The sequence below is a fragment of the Rhinolophus hipposideros genome (genome assembly GCF_964194185.1).
Source record: "Rhinolophus hipposideros genome assembly, chromosome: 2".
NCBI lineage: Eukaryota > Metazoa > Chordata > Mammalia > Chiroptera > Rhinolophidae > Rhinolophus > Rhinolophus hipposideros.
In genome coordinates, this window is record NC_138048.1 from 30,948,308 (window position 1) to 30,968,518 (window position 20,211).

A 20,211-nucleotide genomic window follows, 5' to 3' on the forward strand; every position below is an offset into this window, starting at 1 on the left:
TTCTAAGGAAATTGATCCCATATTTTTTTAAACAGAGATGCCTAACAAGTGTGGGCCAATCTCTGAGGAATAAAGGTATGGATTCAAAACACATCTGACTCATTCTTATTATTAAGTTGATGTAAAAGTAATTGCGGTTTTTGCAATTATTTTTAACCCTTTAAACCTCAATTACTTTTGCATCAACCTAATAGAATGGCTAAAATTAAAACAAAAAAACTGAAAATAGCATATTATGACAAGAATGTGGAGCAACTAAAGTCTTCATACTTTGCTATAAAAAGTGCTAGAGCCATTTTCAAGAGTTTGGCATTTCTTATAAAGTTAAACATACATTTTATATATGACAAAACAATACCACTCCTAGATATTTACCCAAAAGAAATGAAAATGTGTTCACACAAAAACATGTAAGCAAATGTTTATAGCAGTTTTACCCATAATTGCCCCAAACTGAAAACAACCCAAATGTCCCAACTGGTAGATGAGTAAATAAATTATGGTACAGCCATAAAATGGAATCCTACTCAGCCAAAGAAAAAAAGAAAGAAAAATAAAAAAGAGAACGAAAAGAAAAAGAAACTAATACCTGCAACAACATGGATCAATATGGGTATGTCACAAAAGCACTATGCTGAGTGAAAAAGGCCAGACCAAGAAAAAAAAAAGATTACATAATATATACTTCATTATCGGACATTATGGAAAGGGCAAAACTAAAGGGACAGAAATCAGATCACTGGTTGCCAGGAGCTGGGAGAAGGGACTGACTACAAAGGAGCACAGTCAAGTTTTCTGTGGTGATGGAAATGTTTTGTATCTTGATTGAAACTGACAAAATATAAAAAATGTATCACATTGGATAAAACAAGGACCTGACAAATAGAAAATGGGGACATCTTTTATAGTGTGTTCAAATGTAAAAGGAAATACGAAAGAAAGTCATTTGTAGCTTACCCTTCTAGATTGACCTATAACTACAGAATGATATTTACTAATTTACTGAAGTAATGTTTACTAAAGTAATGCTTATATTTGAATGTAGATAAAAGCCTTTAATCATTGGAAATGGCTTCCTTATTTTGTTACGCTGCATTAAACAACAGAACTTTGTAAGCAAGATGACAAAATTGACCTGATAGCAATAAACCCCACTTCTAATGAAGGAGTCTGAGAAGCAAAGTCACTTAGGAGTGAGCCCCACTGCTACCTTGGAGGAGATGGGTCAGGAAAGACGAAGGGGTTCCCCACTTCCAAGGACAGAGTGGGAAAAGTATTCTAACACAGTTGACCTCTAGTCATAGTTGTGACTTTTCTAAAGGCAGGCTGCCTGTTTGGAGGATGACTTCAGATCTGACTCCATTTTTTGTCTTCCCTGACTTTTCTTTTGCCCACAGCATCCTTCACTAATAGAGTTTGCTTCAAAAGCCTAAATGTTTTGTTTGCTTAATTAGTTGTGTCCATCAAGAGTGGATAAAGGAGTGGTAGGAAATGAGCTGTTTTTACTGCTAAAACAGCACTTCTTTGGCAACTATGATAAGATGCTCTGGAAAAGTCAAGTCCACAGTGCCTGGAATCTACATGAAAGCAAAAGACCACTCATGACCTTGTGATTTCCTGAGTGATGATATCATTAGTAAAATGATTTGAGATCATTTAGTAAATGATTAGTAAAAATGATTTGAGATCGAGCCTAGAATTTGGTCTGGGATGAGGGGCTAAGCAGGAAGTCTTCTTGTTCATTGTGACCTAGATCACCCAACTGACGCACGTATTGACTGGCCAACTAGATGGAAACTTCTTACCCAATTTTATGCTTTGTTACATGCTTTTTTAATAAGGTCTTAATCACTGATGATTAAGGATCTGTGATTTTTCTTTGTAATCATTTTATAAACAATGGTATATTTGGAGGGAGCAAATGAGTTCAGTTTAAAACACTAATAGCATCCATTAACGAATGGCACTATAGGTAAATATAGTTCGAGTATCTTTAATGCTCTGAGAGAGTCCTAGTTTACAAATATGATTTCTGGTTTGTGGTTAAAAAAATTTGCTCACCTTCCACAGGTAGCACATACAAAGAAATTCCCTATGTTAATATTTTTAATAAACACTTGTTTTTGATTTTGCAGAATGGCAGAGAATGCCCTATTCAAAGTCTTCTCAACTCTTCCAAGCAAAGTAAATCCCCTTTTTCTCTAAGCTCCTATTTACCATTATTCATTCCTCAGTCACAGCCTTTATTACATTGTATTATCCTGTTTAGTTCATCTATTCCTTTTGCTAGGATATAAACTCCAATGGGACAATAACCATTTTTCTGTTTCTTTATATCTTTATTCCTCCTACCTTGTTTCCCCCAAAATAAGACCTAGATGGACAATCAGCTTTACTGCATCTTTTGGAGCAAAAATTAATACAAGACCCAGTATAATATCATACTACCCAGTATTATATTGTATTATATTATATTATATTATATTAATTATATTATATTATAGACCAAGTCTTATATTATAGTAAAATAAGACCGCGTCTTATATTAGTTTTTGCTCCAAAAGACGCTTAGAGCTGATTGTCCGGATAGGTCTTATTTTCTGGGAAGCACAGTATTATAACATTAGGTACTTATAAAATGATTTTTTTTCTATAAGAATTTTCACAAAGGCTTACTCTGGAGATATAATTACATGAAGACTGCCATGGCATAAACTTCAGCATGAGGTCAAAACTAAGGCCAAGGAAATAAGAGCTTGGCCTGATCCAAGTTTATTTCAGGAAGCTCATTGTTCCTTGGAGGAATTCAGGGATGTAGGTCAGTTGCAATCTGGATCTTGGATCTGGTTTTCTTTAAGTTGTTTTGGGCACAGGTCGACTCTCCTAAATGACAGCAGCACCAGTACAGACTCTCTCTAGGACTAAGGCCAGTCCTGAAATGAACTCTAGAATGAAGGACAAGGGCATTTATTAAGGCCTCAAAAAACATGGCCCTTAAACTGCTCTAAACTGTTGAACATTTTTTATGAGTATTTTAAAAGGATATTTGTTCACATATTTTTCCAATAAGTCTGATCAGCATTATGCCCATTTTTTTGGTAATCCTGGAAAAAGTAACTGATCCAAAAATTCTTCTTTGGAATTTATTTCCATTTATCTTTTATCTGTAGGCAAAACTACATGTTCAAAGCCATATGCCAATAAATTAGATTATCTATACTTCTCATCCTACTTTTACTCCCCTTAAATAGTCCTTTAAATTACAATAAAAAGGGAGCAAACACACTCCCTGTATTAATTAATTATTATTGCATAATAAAGTAACCCAAAGCTTAGTGGTTTAAATGATGATAAGCATTTATTATCCACACAGTCACCCTGTGTGTGGATCAGGAAGGAACTTGGAAACAGTTTGGCTAGGTAGTTACAACTCAGAACTTCTCATGAGGTTGCAGTGAAGATATTGGCCTGGGCTGCAGTCATCTGAACGCTTGACTGGGGTTGGAGGAAGCAATTCCAAGATGGCTCCCTCATATGGCTAACAAGTTTGTGCTGGCTAGAGGCAGGCAGTCTCAGTCTCTCACCCTGTACACCTCTCCCCAGGACTGCTTGAGTATTCTCATGACATGGCAGCTGGCTTTCTCCAGATTGGGCAATCCAAAAGAAAGAGCAAGGTGTGAACTGTGATGTCTTTTATGACCTGCAGAAATCACACATCTTCACTTCATTTCTTCTGTACTCTAATGGATACACAGGCCAGCCATGATTCAGTGTGTGAAGAGGGATAAGGACGTGAACACTAGGAGGTGAGGATCACTGAGGGTCACCTCAATGTGGATACTATACTTCCACATTTAAGTTTTTGTACCACATCAAAATCAATTACATTAAATAAACCATGTGTTCACATCTTAGTTATGAAGTTTGAGGTTTCTCATGGACCATCTCAAAGCCCCTTCTGCATGTTTCATGTATATAGTACTAATCCTTCCAGCCATTCACCTGATGCATCCTAATTCTAACTTAGTAAAAGGCATCTGTCTAGATATGGTGTTCTTAATTTTACTGGCTCTTAGGCTTCTTTCAGACTCTCCATATCCAAACACCAATACCTGTGAAAAATGTGCATACCCCAAGTATACTACTTTACATACACCTTCCAGAGTTTTATGGACTTCTAGAGCTAAGAAAAGAAACTTCAGCCTGCACACTACATACACAATATTTCAGCCACCTGCCAAATATAAATGTCATAGCTAATGCTCAACAATAGGCTGATGTCCAGTATTAGCTAAAGGGCTGGCTAACAGTCTATGTAAGTGAAAATACAGAGAACTTTTACGTGAAGTGAAAAATTCACCTTTAGTTTCAGAGTTGTATTTTTCTTGATCAACCTGGTAAATTAAACTGGCCGTACTTTATAGTGGGCTTTCTTGAATTTGGGTTACACTGAACAGATGCTAATATTCAGGCTAATATTCGGCATTAACTTTAACACACATATATATATATACACAAACAGAATGACTCTCACTAATATCTCATAATGTCACCAAAACCTTCCAGCCCCAATTTTAAACATCACTCACCACCAAACAAGGTTACAGTAACAGTGAATGCTGTTCAGGACTCCAGCTAGCTATGGGAAAAGATGGTTTCTAAGTATAAAGGCAGACAGAAATTCATCACAAGACACAGGGTTCTCCCTACCTCAAGCTAAACCTTTTCCTACAGACATAGATCATATACTGAACAACCAAAAGCACAAGTTCTCCAAATCTATAAAACTACAATAAGTCAGTTCAGTTCCTCTTAACCACTTTCTTTGAATTAGTGCCCCAGTGCTTGGTACTGACTATATAAAAAGATCCATGTTATTTCTCCATACACAGTTAATCTTATCAGAATCATTAGTGATTGTGGTTTAATATGCAGATTACCAGACCAACTAAATCAAAATCTGGTATGAGCATAGTCGGGGTGGGGGACAGGGGGCTATGCAAACTTAACAGATTCACCCTGTAGATGGATGTAGGGTGCAAGTGCTGTAAAAGAAGAAGGGTAGGTGGGAGAGAAAACTTAGATTCAAAGCAGATAAATGGAAGTACATGTTTCTCCCCTTTCAAAAAAAAATGAAACAAACAAAAAATATGTCCCAAAATAGGAGAGTCCCTAAAAGGTATCCCTAAAAGAGTCTTGACGCTGCTAATGCTTATCCTTTAATGCCTTTTAAAGTATTTGATAACATAATTTACAGGAAGTTAATTTAGTGTTGACGTTTGTGGTCCTTTTGTGGGCTATGAACCTCTGGCCATGAAAAGGAATGTTTGAAAGGGATGTTTCTGGGACACCACAAAAACCTTACAGATGACATGTGAGCTATGGGTTATGATGACTTTGAGAAAACACTACAGTAAATACTTATTGTCTTAATTTTCTGACATTAAGTGAAAACAGATGCTTGTATTGAATGGCTGATTAAGAATAAGTGTTATATAATGCAATTCAGCTGACAAACAGGGAATTATAAGACTAAATAGGGTTCTTTTTAAACAGCTGATAAAGGCCACTGAAAGTATTTGGAAAAGCTCTGACGTGTTGGTGGAAAATTGTGAATGTGGGATTTCTTACCAAGAGCATAGGGAGAAGGAATTTCGACTAACCTAGAGTATGAAGTATTATTACTTCTTGTAATTTCTTTTCTTTAATTTTTAAATTAGTTGATGTATTATATTAGTTGAAAGTATACAACATAGTGATTAGGCATTTATATAACTTACAAAGTGATCACCATGATAAGTTTAGTATCCATCTGGTACCGTGCATACTTATTATATGATTGACTATATTCCCTATGCCATACTTTACATCCCCCTGTATAATTTTTAGTGATTCAAGTGAATGGCTATACTTTATTAGCCATTCTGATGACTCAGTTGTAATATCAATATTTAAAATTTGAGTTACTGTTCCCCAAACAAGATAATAAAAATAATTACTTTCTCCAGTGAAAAACTTTATAGTTTTGTAACTAGATTGTTCCACATAAGAGCAAAACCCTAAACCCCAGTAGTAGCAGCATGTTGCTCAATCAAAAAATCAATGGTGCATCACATCAAATTTAATCCACTTCTAGGACTTCTAGGATCTGTTTCATATTTGTTTTATTTGTATTATTTGTATTACAAGGACCAGCACAACAATGCAGAATGGCACACACGTGCGTAAGCACACACACCTGGACCCAGACACCTGATTTTATATATACATTTTCACTGGTTATTACTCTTGATCATGGTTGAAAAAGTCTAAAAGCCAATCGAATATATAAAGTTTCTATGGCAGATATCATGGTGTCTTCTAAGCACAAGGATCAGAACTTGAAAAGGATATGAAAGCAGAAAAGAGGGGACCGTAAAGAAAGAGTGAGAGGAAAATTTGGAAGTCATTGGTTGAATACAGCAAAGAAAATGGTGAGTGAAAGAAACAGAGATCAAAGAGGGCGACTGGTATGTTGAAATGGTATTGAATGCCTGCAACTATGATCCAGCTGCCAATTAGAGGATCACATTTCATGGGGACACTTGACACAGAAACTTGGTTTCATGGAAATGTTGGCTACCAGTCAAGTGAAGAGAAATATGGCCTTTGAACTTCAGATCCAACTCAGTGAGCCACCGGAAAACTACAAAGTTCTCTACAAGTTCTTTAAAATATCAAACTCCAACAGCAACAATGGAACAAAAATCCAGGCACAAATAGAAAAGAAACCTTAAAAAATAACACTGTAATATCTGTCTCTTATTGTGCATAGGTTGTTGTCATACCTAATAACTCATGGCATAGTCAAAACCATTTAAGAATGAATTATGGTGTTAATATAGTTATGGTTTGTCCAATCTGGTATGAACAGAGTTTATCAGATGAATGTAAATTTGTGCTTTTTTCAAGCTTGCTGATGCCAAGATAAATGAGAGAGAAATCATGATGTTTTCCATCAAGTGGAACATTTAGCATGACGTAGAAACTCCCACTTCTGCCTTGAATAAATAAATAAATAAATAAATAAATAAATAAAGTGTGTATTGTCTTCCAAATGGATGATTTCTGCTGTATCCAAACAGATGAACATTCAGCTGTGAGACGAGAACGAGAGCCAAAGTAGCTAGAAGCAGAAGCTGATGTGAAAGCCAAGAGAAAGTTCTGAGGACTCTTATTGTGTTGAGAGAAGGCGAAAAGAGGAAAGAAGGAAAGTAGGAGGGAAATAGAGAAGGAGGCTGAAGGGAGATGAGGATTAGGAACAAAACGAGGAAGGGCGGAACAACCCAGGACCTGAGCATCTCAACCAGACAGACTGCAGCAGGCGTCCAGGGGAAAGCCAAGTACCCAGAACTGCATCCCAGGGATGTGGAGAAAAAATTGACCAAGGACCATGACTTGTGCTCCCTAAACCTTTCACAATAAAAGATAAATCTGCTTTGAGCAGGACCTTCCAACCCCCTGTAGGGAGACTTGGACAGGGAATAGGAACAGAATGCTGATGGCAAGAATTGTGTTTAAAAACTCCACAGTGCTATGGCTCCTCTCCTCAGTCTTGGGATCATTACGAGGCTGACACAACACAGGCCGATGAACACTGGATGTGGATATCCAGCAACAGAGCATCCTTTTAGCTCAGCATGTTTCAGGACGTGTCCAGGAGAACAGTGTCAAGGAGATTTTCTAGATGCCATGGCAGTTAAAGAGTTTTTTTAAAATGTGTCTGAATCGGGGATCATTTCATAAGTTGTGTATACATATAAAACTATAGTGTACACTGAAACTAATATTATATTGAATGTCAACTGTAATTTTAAAAAAAATTAGTTTTTTTGATATGTCTGGTCCTTACATCATCTCTTACTTAGGTTAAGAATGTTACTACCAAAAAATCCATTAAAGTCACCCTTATATTATTTATTAGTGAAAGCTAAAAAGAGAACAACTATTTTTATTATTTCCTTTTTCCAAGGAAGAAAATCCGGTGTTGAGAAAAGTGAGGTCATGTGCTCAGACTCACGTTTATTCCTATAATTTACCCACTAGACCCTATTGCTATTTGCCAATATTTATCTTTCCAATTCTTAATGAAACTATAATGAAACTATGGAGTAAACCTCAATGGGAAAACATGGCCAGCATCATTTTCCTTCTAATTCTAGTAAAAATGTTAGTAATTAGGGAATCATTCTGTGAAAACAGGATCAGTCGGGTGTTAAAAGAAGATGAGCAGGAGGAGGAAGGGAGGGGCTGTTCTTCAGATGATCTGATACTTTGACCTAAACTTCCTGGCTACAGATGGCTTTAACTCCACTTGGTAAAGTTAAAGAAGGAAACTGTCCTGTATCCCCTGCAGGCATATCTGTAACAGGATGAATTCCAGAGTTCTCTGCCAGCATGACCTTGGCAGCTGTCCCAAACCCCACCTTCAAGGACAGAATATGCTGCTCTTAGAGAAGAAAAGCCCATCAGGCCTCGCACGCCCACACACACATGTGCACAATAGACTCTCAGCAGGACCCTCGGGAAACCAGAATGTTTCCTTATCAGTTAACAGAATGGAAAAATCAAAGGGTGGCATTTAAGGAGAAAAAAAATCGGAAACTCCACTTTGGTATCTTGTTAGACTCAAAGCACCCCCAAGCTACGTCCTAGCATGGATTCATTTTCCACTCAGAGTAGAGAACTTTCACTGTATTGGAGATACAGTAGAAAACGTTTCATATTATAAACTACCCTATGTGCACACAAATGTTCCTTAACATAAAACAGAAAGAAGACGAGCAGGAATGTATATAGTAACATTTAACTATAACATGGACAATTAAAGGAACCATTTCCCAAGGCAATTCACATAACCCGGACCTTCTGAGTAAGGAAATTCATTGAACATTTGCTTAACTCCTGTATCTTTTTAATTACATTTATTGGGAGGCATTGCTTAGTAAAATTATATAGGTTTCAAGTGTACGATCCTATAATACATCATCTGTGTATTGCATTGTGTGTTCACCACACACAGTCAATTCTCCTTCCATCACCATATATCTGACCCCCTTTAGACTCTTCTGTCATCCCCCTTCCCTCCTTATCCTCTGGTAGCCACTAAACTGTTGTCTGTCTTTATGAGTTTTTGTTTCTTTGTCTTGTTCGTTTTTTGCATTCACTTTTATATCCCACATATGAAGGAAATCACACGGGTCTTGACTTTTTCTATCTGACTTATTTTGATAAGATATTTCTATCTGACTTAGCATGATACTCTCATGATCCATCCATGTTGTTGCAAATATGTACCCTCTATGTTTATTGCAACATTATTCACAGTGGCCAAGACATGGAAACAACCAGTGTCCTTCAATAGATGATTGGATAAAGAACATGTGGTGCATATATAAATAGAATATTACTCAGGCATAATTCCTATATTTTGCATTGACTGAAATCATGTGGTGCTTTTTTTTTCTTAACATACTACATGAATTCATTTTTTCCCTATATATCACTTAAAGCTAGTGTATGGCAATGCAATGGTATAGCTTAACTCCTACAAATTATGATTGAAGAATTAAGACACCAACAGTTTCATCTAAAAGAAAATGACTTTCCAGTTTTCCCAGCACCATTTATAATAGAAGCTTTATTTTCTCCATTGCATGTTTTTGGCTCCTTTGTCAAAAATTATTTGCCCATATATGTGTGGGTTTATTTCTGTGCTCTCGATTCTGTTCCATTTGTCTGTGTCTGTTTTTCTGTCAATACCATGCTGTTTTGATTATTGTCACTTTGTAGTATAAATTGAAGTCAGGAAGTATGATACTTCCAGCTTTTTTCTTTTTTCTCAGGATTGATTTGGGTATTCTTGCTCTTTTGTGGTTCCATACAAATCTGATGTTTTTTTGTTCTATTGCTTTAAAAAAAATAGAGAGGTTATAGAGAAAAAGAAACCCTCATACACTGCTGGTGGGAATGTAAATTGATACAGCCACTATGGAAAACAGTATAGAGGTTCCTCAAAAAATTAAGAATAAACTTACCATATTACCCAACAATCCCTATTATGAGTATCTATCCAAAAAATTTGAAAACATTTATTCATAAATATACATGTACTCCTATGTTCACTGCAGCATTATTCATGATTACCAAGACATGGAAACAGTCTAAGTGTCCTTTGATAGATGATTGGATAAAAAAGATGTGGTACATATACACAATGGAATATACTCAGCCATAAGATGAAATAGTGCCATTTGTGACAACATGGATGGATCTTGAGAATTTCATGCTAAGCGAAATAAGCCAGATAGAAAAAATCAAGAACCATATGATTTCGTTCATATGTGGGGTATAAAACTGAAAGCAGCAAAGGAACAAGCAAGAAAAACGAATAAACAAAAATCCATAGACACAGACAAGAACATGTGTCTGTGTGACAGAAGATTTGACTTTGGGTGGTGAACGTACAATATAATATACAGATGATGTATTATAGAATTGTATACTTGAAACCTATATAATTTTATTAGCTGTCACCCCGATAAATTTAATAGGAGTTATTTTAAAAAATAAATAAATAAAAGAAAATGACTGTTGTGTGGTCAAGTAGTTTTAACTACAACAGATTTCAAACTCCTTGAAGACAGAAAATGTCTTACTCATCCTTGTAGTCCTAATATGATGACTTTTTAAAAGATGTTAATTGAATGGCAGAATGAACATATATAAGTCTATTTCTGAAAAACTCAATCAGCCATAGCTTCTCAGATCTGGCTTCTGAGATTTTATAAAAGTAGAGATTAGCACTTACGTTATAACATCAAAAACAAATGCTAATCTCAATTATAAACATTTCTTATTTTACATAGCTTGAGAAGGAAGTCTTAAAATTTTTCCAAATAATGCTTTAAAATCCTGGAACAAAACAGCAAAAACATAAAAATCACCTTTATATTGATATTAAAACTTAAATAGCAAAATAATTTACTTGCAACTTTTGAGTCTTACTCTGCACTCAGCCAGAAAGATTTATTAGCATTTAGATATGCAAATTTTCAAAAACTGTTGATCACTGGTTCTCAATTCTGGCCATATTGGAATCACTTGAGGAATTTTTAAAACTCTCTCACTTCAGACCAATGAAATCGTAACCGAGTAAGGAATTGTACTGATATTTTTGAAATATCCCACTTATTCTAATGTGCAGTAAGGGTTGAGATAGATGTTATAGCATTTGTACTCATAGCTAAACTTATTTTTAAAGAAAACATTGAATTGCTGTATCATAGGTGAAGCTTGAATTAGAAGATTAATTAATTAGAAATTAATTAGAAATTAATTTCTAATCTGACTGGAAGGTGCTTAAAGTGTGTAAATTTAGTCTGGTTTTCAAAAGTGTGGGCTTTAAATGTAAAGTCCATGACTGGAAATAATAATGAACCTTGTAGTAGACTAAATCCTGATTCAGTGTTGCTATCCATGGAACTTTTACAAAATAGCTTGAGACCTTGATTTTTACCCCTCTTACCATGTACCTTCTTGGCTGTTGGGACCATCACAACATAAGAAACTGTGGGCCAGAGAAAACAACTCACAGGGTATTTTAGTATTTAACATTCTACAAGGTTCTGGATGTCACATTTCTTAAAGTGTATATTGTGTATAGCCTAAATTTTGTGTTTTGGTTCTTAGAGCAATAGAAGAACCTTTTTTATTGACACAAAAATGGATTTGAAAGAAGCTCCTTTAATTTATCCAGTTGTCTCCATCACATCCACTGATAGAAGTACACTTTCTTCCTTCAAACACAAATGTAATTCAACCCTTGTAGCAACTCCTCCATTTACTGGAAAAGTCACTCACATAGTTTCAGAAGCACGTTTTTATGGAGACTGAATCATCAACTTTATAAGTATCGATAGCTTCATATTTATACATTTTTGTTAAAGAAAAATTTCTTTTTGTCTTACATTTTCTCCTTTTGTTTTAGAGATGGTTGTATCTGAACCTTTCTATTTGGAGGAAATTGACTTTGCATATCCCTCCACATGGGATTGGCCACACTTGATGTACCACACAGGAAATCAGCAGAGGAACCGTGGCATTGACTAGATTCTTGCATATAGAAAATAAGGTTCACATTGGCTGACTTTTACCCTGAGTCTTTTCACTCTTAAGATATTTATCTTAAGTCTCAGAGATTTCCTAGAATTAACTCCAACCATGGAGGGAGACAAAAGGCTGAATTCTGTGGGAAGTCAATGGGGTGATAATGCTCAAACCAGTACGTTCTCTGGAGTTAGATTTCTTATATTCATAGTTCCGTTATATCACTTACTAGCCATGTGACTTTAAGCAGCCATTGATCATTTTGTTGTGGATAGACTCTAAGATCACCCTCAATAATCCCCTCCTCCTGCATTCACTCCCTTGTATAATCACCTGTGTGACAGGATCTGCTTACAAACAGTAGAATATGGCAAAGGTTGATGGGCTGTCACTTCCATGATTAGGCTAATAAGATTGTAATTTCCATTTTGGCTTCAGACTCATCTGGGCTTGTACAATTTGATGAAGCAAGTGGCCATAATAGAGAGGCTCATGTGGCAAAGAACTGAGGTGATCTCTGGTCAATGGTCAGTACAAAAATGAAGCCCTCAAACCAAAAACCCTCAAGGAACTGAATTCTACCAATAACCATAAAAACTTGGAAGTGGATCATTTCCCAGTCAAGCCTTCAGATGAGATCCCAGCACTGGCCGACACCTTTGCTGCATACTTGTGGGAGACCTTGAAGGAGAGGACCCAGCTAAGCCAGACTCAGATGTTGTGAAATAATAAATGTGTGTTGTTTTAAGCTGCTAAATTTGTGGTAATTTGTATGGAAGAAGAACTGACTCTGGGTGGTGAACACACAGTGTGATATACAGATGATGTATTACAGAATGGTACACCTGAAACCTATGTAACTTTACTAATACTTGTCACCCCAATAAACTTTAATTTAAAAAAACATTGTGGTAATATATTATGCAGCAATAGATAACAACATACTCTTTAGGCTTAGTTCCTGATCTGTGAAATGGGGATAATAATAATATATATTTTATAGGCATATGGATAAAATGTGATCATTTATATAAACACTTAGCAACAAACACCATGCCTGATATATAGTAATATGGTTAAGCAGTATATTTTTTATATGTTTTTTTTAACAGAATGTATGTATTTAAACCATTGTTTTTCTATTTTTAACATGTTCTTTCTTTATCTGATACTTTAGAGTTTTACATTTTTACTTTAGTATTCTAGTAATGTCTCACATTAGATTATCCTGTTTATTTTTTAATTCTACAGTTATTCTTAGATCACTTTTATTAAGTTCATCTACTTACTTTCAATGTTCTTTCCTTTAAACCTACTTTTATAAATGGCAATCAGGGAACTGGCAAAACGGAAATCTTTCTGAGGATGGTGACCCAGATAGAACGGTTGGTCGGATCTCCTGAATGGCCCTCCCTTCATTAGACATCTCATTTTTGCCTTCGACAAATCTGTCAAATGACATTAACCTATAAAAACATTTTAACTGTCTTTTCTATAATACAGCAAATTAGTGACTACTTGACACAAGGAAACCTTATTTTTAAACCTTAAGTCCTAAACATGTTATTCTTAACATAACTAACATATTCTTAGTACCAAAACAAATTATACTTTATCAATTTTTACATTTCTAATAAAAGTTTCTTTCCTCATGGGGGCTGGATCTCATTCAGTTTTACCCAGTAGGTGCTCAATAAACAGTGCTTGAATAAACAAATAAATAGAACTGCAAGAAATTTTAGAGCTGTAAAAGATGCTAAAATAATTCTTTGTGGTTTTCAAACTTGTTTGTTTTCTTTTAGGAGAGAAACCATTTGTTTCTAGGGTACACTTTAAATGTAGTCCCACCAATACATAAATACATATCACTCAAATAAGAGCAGAACCCCACTGCAAGGCTTATTTTTATTCCTCACTATTATCCCTTCCCCCACCACAACCTCCCCTGCCCTAAGATGAAAGAGATCCCTTTTGGCCCCTGACAAGTATCAACCACTTTGGAGAAATGGACTGGAACTTGGAATGATGACACATTCTTGTTCGGTCAAAGCTGGATTGGAAGGTTTCTGTAGAGAGTGAGAGTCAGACCATGTAAGTGGCTGGAAAACTTTAAAGGGCAAGATGTAGGAGCCCTTCTCTCCAAAGACAGCCTTTTATTTGCCTCTTTATAATCAATCTAAGGGAGTCAGGGCCGATCGCGACCAAGAAGACACAGTTGCAGCCAGTGGCGAATTCTTAGTCTTGGCTTCTCCTCTGACTACTTTAACACCTACTGAGTTCTGGCCCCTGGGGGATGCCTGGGTCTGGCCCTACACTTGCCCTGTTGGGAAGGCCCCTTATCTTTCAATCATCTTCCTCTTTGCTCCAACTTGTATTTGTCCCCCAGACCCCTACTTGTATGCCACATCCTCTCATAATTCTTGATCCTTCCATGTGGGTTACGTCCTTCTGCTTGTTCTCAAAGCTCTTTGTGCTTCTCCCAAATCAGAGGATAATTTCACTCTACCATAATTATGCCTATCCATCCCTATCTCCTCCACTAACTGGTTGCTCCCTAAAAACAGATGCCAAGCTATGTCTTCCCAGATTCAGGGCTCTGCATGCACAAAGATTATATAATTTGTTACTTGAACATATTAACATATCTTCACAAGTACATAGAACAGGGAACTGGTATCACATAGAAATTAAGGTATAGTCTTTTGCTACTTGGCTGGCTTTGTGACTTTGAGCAAATCACTTAAATACTCTGAGGTATAATTTTAAGCTCAATAAAATGAGAGTAATAAAATATCTGCTTTATAAGGAAGTTTCAAGAATTTAGATTTTCCACATTAAAACAGTTAGCCCTAAATTACGACAAGAAATATGAGCTCCAAGAATGTTATCTATGATAATAATAACAGTTATTAATAGCTATGAGACTTATCATCGTCTGCCCCTGTTTTTTTTTTCATCCTTGGAGTCAGAGATTTCAACCTTCTCAGGTAAGAACCTGAGACAAAGAGCCAGCTGCCTCCGTCCTCTTTTTAGTGCCAAGTCCCACCCAAGAGCCTCAGGCCCTCGGCCATCTGATTACACTTGTATCTTAGATGTTCTTCTGTGGCTTTCCTCCCACTTGCCTCCAGAGGACTGATAGAATTGGCTAGAAATAGTAGCCTTTGCCTTCTGGCTGATTACACAGGAGTTTCTGCAGAGAGGTGTGTCAAGCCCCTCGGTCTCATTATAAGCTTTTCTTGGCTCCCTTCACCATATATTGTTCTCTGTGGTTTTTATTTTAGCCTGTACTCCAGGAAAAAAAAAAAAGTCTATGGTGCCAAAAATAAAGATTCTGAGAGGTAGCTGGAGCACAGGGGCTTTCAAATGTGTAAAACAGTGTGGTAATTCTTCTCTAGAGCCTGTGTGTTATAGCTTAATTCTCCTCCTGAAGAACATGTTCAAGAGGATCTCTCCTGGAGGCTCCATGAGGCCTTACCAATCCCCAGGGATAGGCTGATCTTAGGGCAAGGGTGAAGCTTTCCATAGAGAAGAGCAAAGCTTGAACTTGACAATCAAATGCAGTGTTGACAATGGTCAGGAGAGAATGTGATAGTGGGCTTTTCTCATTGTTCTGTAGAGCAACTCTTTACCTTGCACCACCTTTCTGCCAAGAACTTGTCGGCTCATTTTTTTTATCCTCCTGACAATTTGGACACAAGAGCATATATTATTTAGTATGCATTTTTTTTGAGTATTGACTCACTTCTCTGTGACCCAATCCATATTTATTAAATGAATACTTGCTATGTCAGACTCTTTATTAAAACCTTCGCATCACTTATCTCATTTAGTTCTTAAATACTGAGATAGTTATCATTATTCCCATTTTACAGATGAGAAAACTGAGACTTAGCAAAGGTAAATGATTTTCCAAAGAATATAGTCACTAAGAAGTGGAGAGGAGACTATTTGTTAATAATAGTCTCTAACTTTAAGCTTTTAAAAAGGGGGAGGGGGAAGTCGAAAAGGGTAAAGGAGGCCAAATATATGAAGACGGAAGGAGATTTGACTTTAGGTAGTGAACACACAATGCAGTATACAGACGATGTGTTATAAAATTGTACGCTTGAAATCTGTATAATTTTATTAATAAATGTCACCCCAATTAGTTTAATTAAAAAAGAAGAAAAAATAAAAGTAAGTGAGACTCTTCTAGTAACATATTTTTTATAGGTATGTGGCTAGGTGTGCCAATAGGCAAAAGACATGGAATAAATGATTTATTTTAAAAATCATTTCTTTTTCTTATAAATAACCTCCAATAGATATCAAATATATCAAAGAGACCAGTTTTGAGTCAGAAGCCTAGGATCCAGTCCTGGTTCTACCATCAATGTGGGAAGGTTACTAAATCTCCTCTGCCCTTGGTGTCTTCATTTGTAAAATAAATGGTTAGCTAGGTAGGTAGTTCCCAAATGTTAGCCTGCGATGAAGTCTTCATCAGTGTATGATGAAATGAGAAAAATAAGAACAATGGATATATTTGTATAAATTCATTTATTTTATAAATCTGTTAAAGTGGCTTGCTTTTATGAACAATGGGTTTTTTCCCCCCTTTAACGTCCTCACATGGCAAAATTCAAGTATGCTTTCCAGAATGGAACCCTGATATTGAAAATATGTGTGTATTTTTACTGGTCCATAAACCACTAGACTAAGTGATTATTAGCGTCTTTTATAGCTCCAAAATTCTATCCTCTTCTTCTCTGATATTAAGTGATACTTGACTGACTCTAATGTAAAAAGGACAAAGAAAAGAAAAAGTATTATTGCTTTTTTTCTTGTTTAGTTCAGCATTTTTTCAAATGTGCTCTGTGAAAGACAGCCCCTGGTAAGATATTATAGCTATTCCACCAGAGAAAACATTCTTAGTCAAATGAATTTGGGAAACAAGAGGTTAAAAAAGTTGGATAGGTTTCTTAACAGAGAAGTTTTCAGAACCTGTAAAATTCTCACATTTACTGACTCCACTAAAGCAGACAAAGCATGAGTGCTCCCCAAATTATTGATGGGGAGCAGATACTTGCCCCAACCCCCTTTTAAGGACAGTACACCTATTCCTGGAACACAGTCTGAGAAAAGCAGCTTCAGTTAAAAGCAAGTTCCTCGGTAGCTTTCATAAGAAAGATAAAATATAGCATTAGAGATAAGGAGACTTGCCACTTATTTTATAATATTAGGAAAACTATGGATATTTTCACAAATTACAAAAGAAATATGGATGAAAATACTTCAGATTAAAATGCAATGGACTAGACAAAATGTTTTGGCTGTTTTGACAGCATTTTTTTTTTTTTACCATAACAAATAAAAAATGTGTCAAGAGATTTGTACCCAGTGATTACAATGTGATAATTAAAGCACTTGGAGTTTACAGAAGTCTGCAGTAACAGAATTGTGGCTGCTATCATCCCTACACAGTCAATACAAGGTGAAAATAAAACCATCTGTAGATGTTGAGCCTGAGAAAAACCCCAGACTCCTTTCAAATGGTATGTCCTTGTTAAATATTTCAGCAGCAGGAACAATTAATTCTGAATGCTTGTGTCTCGTAATTGATTTATCGAAACACTTTTACTATGCTCAAGGAACAAAATTCATTATAAAAGAAAAAAATCTGTTAGTGTGTACTTATTTTTACTTTTCTTTGCATAATTATCTGATCAAAGTTGAGGTTTAGTTAGCCTTTTTTATTGCTTTTTACCTGGTCACGTGAAAAATCAACTAGCCAAGCCCTCTGCCTTCACAAAGTCTAGATTCGTTTCACTTCACACAGTGAAGAGAACAGTTTTCACTTGGACAAGATGATCTTGGAGCAAACCATCTAGAGGCAAGACCTAGGAAGGATCTTTCAGATAGTCTGACATTAACAACCTTTCTTTCTGACTTCATACACACCAGATTTTTGACAAGCCTGTGGCTCTGCATTACCTCCAACATTTTCCATTATAACTGTATGGTAAATTCCAGCCTGTTTTTCATAATCCTGCTGACTACAGCAGTCTGCAACCATAAAAAGCCTTCACAGACCTGAAGTTGGCTTAGAAAAGTGCCTTTGCAAAGGAACAAAAAGTACATGAAACATTTACGTTCAAAGACAGGAGAGAGTCAAACTCTTGTTTTGGTGCTGATAAACTCAAGAGATTGTTTTCAGGGTCTGAATTTCGAAATTTTAATTTTCTTCTGATGACATTTGTAAACAAAATACCAACACTAGATGAGAGCACTTTAGCCAGGAAAGGGGGGAGTGTCCTGTCCAGCAGATCAAACCATCTTCTAAACTTCACTGGAGAGAAGTGTCTATGAATTAGCACATGACCCTACAGGGTGCCGTGCCTAGAACCCTTCAAGCTCCAAGTTCACAGGTATGTGTGAAGTTTACAGCAAAGATTCAAGGTTTCAGAATTAGCTTCTTTTTAAGCCTTAAACTGGTACTGGTTTAGTCTTTGGGGAGGAGGATAAAAACACCAAACAACTCTTTTTAACAGACTGCAATACCCATCGACACAATATGATTCAATACACAAATACTGTAGTTTGAAACTATACCATTCAAGCTACTGTGAACATCTGCTAAGCCTAATTAAAAGTTGGTTTTCATTTCTGCAATAAAGAGATCCAGTTGAAAAGTAAATTGCAGAGGGGGGAAAAAGTAAAAGTTTAAGCAACTCCTTCATACACATGAACTTTGACTCTCTGCAGAATAACTCTATTCCCCCCATCTGGTAAAGCAGATCACATCTAACATCAACATTTAAAAACTAGTATCTCTTAAAAATTATTTTTAAAACACAAAACATCAGAGCTACTTGCCTTTTGGCAATTTCTGTGCATTTCCCAGGACTAGTGCAATACTTCCACAGAGAAGTAGACACCCCAAGCTGGAGAGCATGTTGCATTTGCCACCTCACACAGGGAGTAATGCTGGTGGGTGTCCCGCAGCCCTGGAGCTGCATTTAAGTGGACTGTCTCCCAGGGACAGAGGCGGGCGGCTGCACTTAGCTGTGCCTGGGCTTACTCACAGGGGGTGGAGACAAAATGACATCATACCCTTTCTCACACACACCAAAAAAAAAAAAAAAAAAGGCACAACAGCAAAAACATACCATCACATTTCCTGCTAGGTTATAACTGTGTCTCCTCTTCCCTCTGTGATTTAAGAGTTGAAATTATGCTAAATCTATGTTTGTGAAAGGAATAGTATTTAGGCAATTTTGAAACATTTGATGAACAATTTTAAAAATCCAGAAAAGACATACTTAGACATTGGAACATTAAAAATATAAAATGAAACCTATTAGGAAGTAAACTCATAAGAATACACTTTCAACAATTCTGAAGTTCCAATATTGTGAGAAATATTTAAGAGTAAGTACTTGGTTACAGCAATTCATTGTACAGATATAGATAGATAGATGATAGATGATAGATAGATAGACTGATAGACTGATAGACAGACAGACAGACAGACAGACAGATATAGATATAGATATAGATATAGACATAGACATAGACATAGATGTAGAGATATAGTGAATTCACTATCACTGATTGATCCACAGTTCTGGGCCATATTCTGTAACAGTATCTCTACCTACATTATTGTAATTTAATCCTCACAGTGGCCGTACAGGAGATACGGTGTTATCCATGCTTTACCAGTGAAAAAAACTGAAGCTTAGACAGGTTAAGTGTCCTGACCAACCCAGTGTATCCCAATGGCTGATAATTTGGATGGGCTTTGGATTAGAACTGACCAGAGTTTAAATTTGGATGCTATGTGCCTTTGAACAAATTTTTCTGTCTCATCCACATTACTTACATTTAAGTGCTTGCTCCTTGTCAGGCACTGATCCGTTCACATTTTTGAAATATGTATTCCTCAAAATAACCTAGGAGGCTGTCACTGCCCTCACCTCCACTTTACAGGTAAAGAAACAACAACTGGGCATAGAGAGAGAGGTTAAATGACAAGTACAACAATGCCAGCCAGCAACAGAGCTGGCATTTTAATCTGGCAATTAA

At 36.2% G+C, this 20,211-nt stretch overlaps 1 protein-coding gene across 1 annotated transcript in view; it reads right to left on the minus strand.

Moving 5' to 3' along the window:
• ABI3BP (ABI family member 3 binding protein) overlaps positions 1–19,160 on the minus strand; it is a 244,157-nt gene extending 224,997 nt beyond the window's left edge. Inside the window, exon 1 of the mRNA XM_081073688.1 lies at positions 19,000–19,160. Coding sequence (XP_080929814.1) covers positions 19,000–19,078 — 79 coding nt within the window. The 5' untranslated portion in view covers positions 19,079–19,160. The remainder of the gene's footprint in view (positions 1–18,999) is intronic.
• Between the last annotated feature and the right edge of the window lie 1,051 nt (positions 19,161–20,211).